Raw genomic sequence first — 9,159 nt, 5'->3', positions numbered from 1 at the left:
CAATCGCATGTAATTTCCTATGTACCAACCATATGCATATATTAGAAATGTATACCTTAGCCGGGGAAGATGGCGAAGATGGCGTGGTGTCCAGAGATGGCCGGAGCGACGGTGATTGACAGAGATGGCGCGACAGCGTGCGCGAGCGAGCGGCAGCGGCGGTGGTGCGCGCGGGCGGCCGCAGCGCACGGGTGTGGCGGGGCGTGGGGCAGGGCGCGCGGGAGAGGGGCGCATACAGACAGCGGCACACGCGGGCTGGCGGGAAGCGGGGCCGGCAGCGCGCGGGCGGGGGCGGCGCGCGCGAGCGTGGACGGTGGCGGCGGCGCACAGGGTCGCGGGGGCAAGGGCGCGCACGGGGGTGGCAGGGAGATGGCGGCGGCGCGCGGGGGTGAGAGAGAGTGAGCGTGAGTGAGTGAGAGAGAAGAAGGAGAAGTTGGTCGTCGGTTAACTTTCCACTACAAAAAATGGTTTTGTATAACAAAAGTAAAGTGTCATGTTTAGTACAAAATTGGTCATAAAAAGCATCTTATGACGAAAATGTTGCGTCATAAGGGTCGTCATATAACGACCGTCACATTATGTACCTTCTGACGACTGTTCAGAGTACCGTCACATAATGTCATCACCTTTTGTGACGGCTGCGTTCGTCCGTCACATATTGTTGCTATATATGACGGTGTTATCTGTCACATTTTTTCCAGTCAACGCGTCACCTAAAGTTGGGATCGTCACTTATGGCACCCACATACAGTGAACATACAGTGACAACACACTGAGCTCTCATGACAGCTCACAGAATCATAATACACAGAAAAGCCATCATACACAACATTCTCATCACAAGTCATACACAATTCCAGCACACTAGTTCTTCCACAACAGAGGTTCAAACATACAAAGGTTCCACCACAAAGGTTTGAAGCATTCAAACAGATTGCACGTAGTTCTGACAAAGTTCTAACCACAGATATGTTCTAGCAAGGTAGAAAAACCTTAAGCAAAGGCATCATCCCCAGACTTGGTATGCATCCCTACCTCAATCTTTCTGAAGTTTCAGGACAGCTCGTAGCAGTGCATTGGTCTCTTCAAACTTGGTATGCATCCCCTTCACTTCCTCTTGGGCCTGGCGCAGCAAACTTTGGTTTTCTTCAAGTGCGGCCTGTTGAGCTTGTAGTTGTGCTTGCAACTCTTCCTGCTTCCTAGCAGCTTCCTCTCTTTCAGCTTGGAGTTTTTCCTCAAACTGATATAAGATTTCTTCAAGTGCGGCCTGTTGAGCATATAAAAAACTTGGGATATAAGATTTGCCATGATGATCATGTTTGATGACATAGCAATTGTCCTACTGTTTTCTATTTTAGATGGTCACCATAAAAGAATTGGAGCATAAGCACCTATTGATTATACCTCATTTAGCACAGCGCAAATATTATGAACATGGGAGCTCATCTCAGAAATCAGATGGCCAATCTCAGAATTAGCTACTTAATCAACACCAAAACCAAGACCGTCAGCTTCAAACGACCGTCGCAGCCGAGATGGTATGGTAGCAGCCAACACTCACCAGTAGAAGAAAGGTTGCTTGCTTTCGGAGTGGAGCCAGCAGTCGTAGTAGCAGTGAAGGTTGTGGCCGTACCGGTGCCGCGGGTCAATCTGCTCGTAAAAACAAATCTCAGTTTGAAAAGCTAGTACTATGAAACTAACTGTTTATAGATTCGCAAAAAGGATGTGTAAACTACAAAACTGTTTATTTAGATCGTGTTTCTCTCACCGCTTCCAGCCAGTGCTGCAACGCAAGCTTCTGAGCATTCTCGTCCTTCAGCAACCCCTTTCCAACCTGAGAGAGAGAGAGGCGTCCAAATTCGAACATAAATGTTAGCAGCCCAACCCACAAACCTTATAAATTCGTTCCACAATACTGGCACTAGCACAAAAAGAAAAAGAATTGTGCTATCTTTCCGTTCATTTGCGAAATAGATCCCTGATCGCTGTGCCAAAGATTCGGTACACCTGGCGCTGCCCCATGGATGGGATCGTTTTTCGTCCAGACGGTAGGTGGATTCCTCCTGGTCAAGGGGCAACTCAACTTCCTGGGTGTCCATCTGAATGTCTGATCCAATCTTTGAGAACAACATGAAATGAGATCGAAGGGCCAAGTCCAAGTTCCTGAAAGATGAACATAATAAGTCACAGTCCATTTCCTACGCAGAAACTTTGTTTTGAGATCAAACTATACCGATGCAAGTTCTTCAATCACAATTGGTCGGTTGCCCTCCTTGTCAAACAATTCATATGCTTGTTGAGCATGTTCTTCCCAGGTCTCCAGGCCTTCCATTTGATATACACTAATGGCCGTAGCAGAGAACTCTTCAAAATCAATCATGCCATATTGGATATTGCATATCTAGCACAATGGGTAGAATTAGTACATTGTCATGCACCAAAATATGAAAAGAACATAAGAGGACAAAGAAGGCTTACTGAGTTAACAAAGTCAAGAATCCTAGAATCATTCATTGCACCCGAGGAATTTTTCATCAAGGCCTAGAAGTTCCATAAAAAATCAGCAACTGCAAGTTACAGTTTAATTTTAACTGAATAAAGTTACTAACCGTCTTCATATTTTGCAATGATATATGGCCACTCTTGTTTGGACCGAATAATGTAAACTGCTCTCTTAGGTTGAAGAGTTGATCTGTCGTCAGTGCCTTTGCAAGAGCCTGAAAAACTTAAATAGCTAATTAGCAGGTCATGTATAACAGTTTCTTGAAGTGTCCTTTGTTCACAATAATAGCAAGAAACAATGTCATCCCAACAAAAATGCAGTCCCAGGAAATAAGGATCAGTAGAATGGAAAAATAGAACAACCATATGACGATCATTTATTCTAATTTTTAAGGTGAAAGGCAAGCAAGGAACATACTGAATAACACTTGTTATAACAGATCTGCACATGGTCTAGAAGAACGGAGCTGAGGAAGCTGAGCTAGATCGGTTGGTCAAGGGTGTGGATGTATATACCCAAACCAGCCAGGTTCAAGACCTCATCGATGTGAATTTGTGTGCCTATTTTCTTCTTCATAAAATGCCACCTATTCCTCCTAGGTTGGTCTAATTTTTTTAGATTAGAACTTAGAAAAACAGAGTTGCAACAGCTACAAGTACCCTAGGCTGAGGGCATAATAGTCAGCTGGCTGTTAACAACAGAGTATACCAGATTTGCATTAAGCTGAATAGAAAGCATGGATTGTGCACAGACGGACAGACCACAGGCATTCAGTGTTTTTATTTACAGAGCAGTACATACTACATATATTTATAAGAGGAAAAAGCATAAGAGGATCACATAAATCAAAAAACAAAGCAACCATTTGCTAGGTGATGCAGATAAAACATTATCAATAAAATACACTTAAAAATGGAGGCTTCAGTTATTGATCATCCAAGATCCAACAGAAACGAAAGATGATGATTCTTGCAAAACAGTACAAGCAACCTACAAAAGTATTACCCTCAATGCAGATTTCCGTAGAGAAGATGAACTTATGTAAGCCCTCATAAGCCTGTAGATTATCATGTCTAGATTAATCTTAACTTCCTGTGTGCCACGGATTCATGGATGGCCTGTAATTTCCAATGTATAAGAAAGAAGGGGTCAGGGTCACTTTATCTGCAAACAGAATAACAGGGTACACCGAGTTCAAGACAAAAATGTTACATACAGAGGGCTTGTGCAGCTAAACCATCGAACTATCAAAGATTTACCTCAGGAGGAAGAGCAGATCTGCATGGGACGACAAGACCTGAGTGTCGGTCGCGCGGGGAGCGCAGCTCGGCTCGGATTCGGGACCCTCCCGTCTCTTCCCCGCTCTCGCTCCGCCGATGGAGGAGTTGACCTTAGCTCGGATGCTATGGAAGCGGAGGTGGGGGGTTGTCTGTCCACGGGGATGGGAGGAGGCGGGGCAGGGAAGCTAGCGACTCGGGCAAGAGAGCGGAGGAGCCGAGAGAGAGAAAGGAAATGGAGCACGGTGGTGGCTGACTGGTGAGACGTTGTTGTGTGTTCCTCTCGGGGGTTCCCCTGGGTAGGGGTCCCGGTCCCGGCGCGGGCATGGCAGCGGTCCGGATGGAGATCTCGGTCTCCACCTGCAGTGCGGTCTGCGCCCGCTTGAAGCTCAGCGACCCCTCGATGCGCAGCTTGCCGGAGCCCAACGCCGCCCTGAGGATGGCCGGCTCCTCCCCTGCACCGCCGGCGGACGGAGGTAGCGCCTCCTCCTCCACCAGGTGTGTGTCAGTGTGTCAGGACATGGCTGGTGTACGGGATGGACGGATTCGTTCACCAGCGGCGGTGCGGCGGCGTGGTGGGCGCAAGTGGCGGTGCTAGGTTGAGGGGAGGGAGAGGACTGGACTTGTCTGCGGTGGTGAGCAGCCGAGAGGAAAAGGTTGGAGGGGAATTTTGGTCATCTTGGGCGGGAGATGGGAAAGTGAATACGGTCAATAGTAGGGATGGATTCGGATGTCTGGAGATCCGAAACATCCGTATTCGTATTCGAATAAAGTGCTAATATGGATATCCGTATTCGTATTCGATTTTAATATGGATGTTAAATAGACATATCCGAATTCGTTTCTTCTCTATCCGGTTTAAGATTCGTATTCGACAACATTCGATAAAACCGTGAAATATCCGATACTATTCGTATTCGAAAGAAAAAAGTATTCAATAAAATCAATTTAAACTTACTTTTATTACTAATTACTAATTACAAGTGATTTTAAACATTAAATAATATACTAAAAACTGAAGTACACCATTTAAAATGTTAAAAATATTTATATCATAAACAAATGATTATGTTAATCTTACAGTAATAGTGATATACAATGATAAAGTTTAATAATATTAAAAAGTATAATTTTGAATACATTAGATTATTGGAGTTTGAGTCCAAAATACAAATATACTTAATATACAAAAATATTATAATTATAGTCCAAGATATAAGTATACCAGGTATAAATATTTTATTTAAAAATATGATATTTAACTAAGTTTCAACTAAACAATGTATATGTACTATTGTTCATAATTTGCTTGTAATGCGATTTTTATCAACTATAAATCCATCGTTAAAACAAATTAATACTTGTTATGATGCTATGTTCTAAATCAAGTAAGTATCCGAATGTAAATCCGAATTCGAACTATCCGTTTTGTATTAGTATCCGACAGTATTCGTATTCGTATCCGTATTCGGATTAAAATATGGTAAATAGTGACATTCGAATTCGTTTCCATGCGTATCCGATCCGAATCCATCCCTAGTCAATAGAAAGGGGTACGATCCTTTTTTGGAAAAAACATAAAGTGACGCCGCCAAATCATCACATAAAGGCACATCTAACTGTCATAAAAGTAAAACCGTCTGCCGGCTTCTGACGCCTGACAATATATGACGAATCTTCGTACCCTTATGTGACAACAAAAACACTATCGTCATAAAATCTTCATGGCCTCATGAAATTATGACGACTCAAAAAATTCCATCATATTATGTGACATTATATGACGATAATTGATCTTGTCATTAAGTATTTTGTCATAAAAGGACAAATTTCTTGTAGTGTTCACTTCTTTGCCGAGTGCCCGCGATCTGGTACTCGGCAAAGATTTTTTAAAAATTTAAAAATAGGCTTTGCCGAGTGCCCCGGATCCGGCACTCGGCAAATGAGTCTTTGCCGAGTGCCCACTGACAGGCACTTGGCAAAGAATGGACTTAAGGTTTTAGAAATACTATGTCGAGTGCCACACGGCTGGCACTCGGCAAAGGCTTCTTTGCCGAGTGTCCAAGCCTGGACACTCGGCAAAGTGTATTTTTATTTTTTAAATTTTGGCAACCAAACTTTTTGTGGTATGTTCCTACACTATGTAGACCTACATGTACCATTTTGGGACAATTATAATAGTGTTTTCAATAGCTAGTAGATTTAGTTCGTTTATTTGAATTTCTTCGGAAAATTCAGATTTGAACTGCAAGTCACTCGAAACATGGAAAACCGTGCATGCAAAAATGATACCCATCCTATTTAGCACAAGTTACGACCGATTTCAGGAGCGGACCAGAAACTTCGAGCAACATGCTCACTAAACATGGTCGTGAACTTGCCATCCACATGTTTAAAAATTGATTAAAACACAAAAAGTCAAAAAATCATGAAACTTGTCCACGTGTCATGATATCATATATAGAGGCTGTGATAAAAATTTGAGAAAGTTGTGACACACTATGTGTAGAAACCTAAGAGATCCACATTGAAACTCTTTCCAACCACCGACCCTCGGCAAAGGTTAACGGTCGTCAGTTTTAGACGGCCGCTGACGGCTCTTTGTCGAGCGCCGCCTTTGCCGAGGGTTCGGCACTCGGCAAAGACATCTTTGTCGAGTGTATTTCTGTACCGAGTGTCCTGCACTCGGTAAACGACCTCGTTACCGAGTGTAGGACTTTGCCGAGTGCGGCTCTCGGCAAAGAAGTCTTTGTCGAGTGCCCGACAAAAAGCACTCGGCAAAGCTCCTGGCACTCGTCAAAGGCCTGGATTCCGGTAGTGTAGGTGAAGTACTTAGGGAACCGCCCAAGCCTCCACAGGTTCATAATCATAACCAAAATATAGAACATCGTATCATAAATGTCTCATCATGTTCATTGATTAAATTAGAGCGCTAGCATAAAAACTAAGTCATCTCAGTCCAACCCAAAAAGGTAACAAGGTCAGGATAAAAGAAAGCTAGTCAATCCTTAGGTTGATTCATATTGTACGGGAATGTAAGTTTTCATGTGAATAGGACATAATAGGTTAGAGGACACTTGTCATCCCTAAACAGTTGCTCAGGTTCTTCTCCTACAGCTCCTTCGAGAAACACTAGCTTCTCGTTGTCTATGCGATGCAAACATTCAATCAATATACTTAGAAATGAACATAACAGTGCACCATACAAGAGAATAAGTCGTTAAAATATGCAATGCTGCATAGTGATCACTTCTATGATCTCGCAAGAAAAAGAAATACGACAGTCAGAGCTACGGTCAAGAACATACCACATTTACGCCAAATGAGTATTAACTAGAACATTTAATTCGGCATGATCATATTAACAACCATTTATAAAATATAAATTACTGCTACTTAGTTTTTATTAACTTGATATTCTAATAGTTAGCAGTTAAACCAGTAATAATTAATTAATTAACATGATCAATTATAAGCGAAACAATTTAATAACGCGCGCGGACATCATGCGGAATGACGCATGCAACACGCGAGGACGGCGCACGACACGCGCGAAACAGCACGCGAACAACGAGCGAACCAAATGTGTTACACGAACGCGCCAACAAGCGACGACGCGAATGCGTGCAGCGAGATGACATCGGGGCTACGTGCAGGGGTAGACGGCTCACCTCGACGTGCGACGGCAGAGGACGGACGCATGGCGAATGGTGATGCGCTGCGCAGCGCTGACACGACGGCTCGCGTAAAGCTCCGGTGTGACGTCAAGAAGCGAGTGTGCGACACCGAGTCACCGAGCATGCGGACGACAAGAGGCAGGGGTTGTGCGTCGCTTAGTGCACTGTGAGGCACTGGTCTTGGGCGCGAAGCGGCCTAGCGGTGAGGCGAGGCGTCTCCGTCGAACAACATGGCGACGGTGAGGCTCAGTTGGGTGAACATCAGGCACGCGACACCAGCGGCGAGGCGGGGGCGTAGCACGACAGCGCGGGCATCGGCGCACGAGACGAACGCGTTGCGGTCGGGACTCGGTAGGACACGAGGCATGATAAGGCGTGAGACGGTGGTTGGGCGCGCACTACTAGGCTTGGTCGGCTGGGGGGCTTGGCGTGGGCTTAGCCAAGGCGCAGAGCAGGGCGGCGCCACACGGGTGAGCTCGATGGCGACGCATCGACAGCGAGAAGAGCAGGGCGCGGGGTGATATCGGCGGGGGCTACGAATGGGTGCGAGATGAGGCGAGGGATGTAAGTGTTAAGTAACCCTAGTTAGGGTTATGTGAGCAAATACCTACTTTGTCCCTGAGGGGTCTCACATCTCTATATAAGGAACTTGTACACCCTCATAATACAGAGAAGAGAAAGAGGCCAGAGGCCCAACCCTATATCTTGTGTTTCGTGTGTTTCCTCTGTCGTGCTTATGGGAAGGGAGACACGTACTCTATAGCTTCTTGCATCTCTACTGCTGATGGGAGGGAAGGGAGCGGATCTGGTGATCCGTGGTAACGTAGTTCTCAACACGTTATTAGCACGCTCTACCTCGGTGTTGCTGCGGGATCAGATCTGCATCAACTCTCCATCAAGCCGGCAGGTCTCTGGCCTAGCCGAACTGTCCTACGCGACATGCTTCGATTTATCTCTACGCAAATGGTATGTCTTACTATGAAGATTCGATCTACTGTTTATCGCGATCGAGGACTAGCCATGACGCACCTGCGCGCCGTTCGCCGATCTTCCTCCGAATTAAAAACTGTTGCGCTGCCCACTGCCTGTCCGAGCCGGTTGGGAAACGGACTGCCGAAGCCCAACATGGTGCATGTGACCACCATGCTCCACGATAAGGACAACGACTTTGTCCAGGCCACAACAGGGATGGCCCTGTCGACCTCACCACCGGCAGTCTAGTGCGAGACGAGAGGACCTACTTCTTGAGCCAACGACGGTCTCGAGTGAGTGCACAGAACCTGATCTGTTGTCTAGATCTGGCGGCCTACCGTGGCAGGTACTCCGCCCCTTGGTGTTCCACGCCCATGTGCACCGGCATGCCCGCACCACGCCGAGAGGCGGCTAACTGTCGGCGTCCTCGTGCCTGCTGGCAACCCGGTCGTGCTGCCAGTGCACGGGCGATCGTTGGCCACGAGGCCCTATGTGAGCTGCGCTAATTGCTCTAGCGGCAGCTACGGGCCAGGAGCCCAGGTCTTGCATCTGCGAGCCAGGTCAATGGGGTGGATATGATGGCAGTGGCACCATGAAGTGCGGCTTGCTTACCAAGCAAGGCCCATCGGCTTGCATGCTTGTCGTGTCCATCGTGCATGCATATCCGTACTCATGCATCCGGTCAGCACTCCTGATCTGTTTTCTATACCTGCATATCCGGTCAACACTC

At 46.2% G+C, this 9,159-nt stretch overlaps 1 protein-coding gene across 2 annotated transcripts; it reads right to left on the bottom strand.

Annotated features, from left to right (window-relative positions):
* Positions 1-783: 783 nt before the first annotated feature.
* Positions 784-4,508, bottom strand: LOC103647156 (calcium/calmodulin-dependent serine/threonine-protein kinase 1). Of its 2 annotated transcripts, XR_002267291.3 has the most exons (9): positions 3,763-4,508; positions 3,509-3,621; positions 2,610-2,717; positions 2,479-2,541; positions 2,234-2,401; positions 1,769-2,163; positions 1,562-1,650; positions 1,405-1,478; positions 784-1,267 (listed from the first exon to the last, which is right to left on the bottom strand). XR_002267291.3 is itself a non-coding variant. In XM_008671718.3 (8 exons), the coding sequence occupies exons 2-6, from the start codon at positions 3,572-3,574 to the stop codon at positions 2,080-2,082; spliced, it is 489 nt and encodes a 162-aa protein (XP_008669940.1). In that variant the 5' UTR covers positions 3,575-3,621; positions 3,763-4,508; the 3' UTR covers positions 784-1,267; positions 1,562-1,650; positions 1,769-2,079. The 2 variants fall into 2 exon arrangements, 1 of the variants encoding a protein (XP_008669940.1); XM_008671718.3 differs by lacking the exon at positions 1,405-1,478.
* Positions 4,509-9,159: the final 4,651 nt, after the last annotated feature.

The sequence above is a fragment of the Zea mays genome, chromosome 2, assembly GCF_902167145.1.
Source record: "Zea mays cultivar B73 chromosome 2, Zm-B73-REFERENCE-NAM-5.0, whole genome shotgun sequence".
In the NCBI taxonomy this organism is placed as follows: Eukaryota; Viridiplantae; Streptophyta; class Magnoliopsida; order Poales; family Poaceae; genus Zea; species Zea mays.
This window is presented reverse-complemented; position numbering and strand designations above follow the sequence as displayed.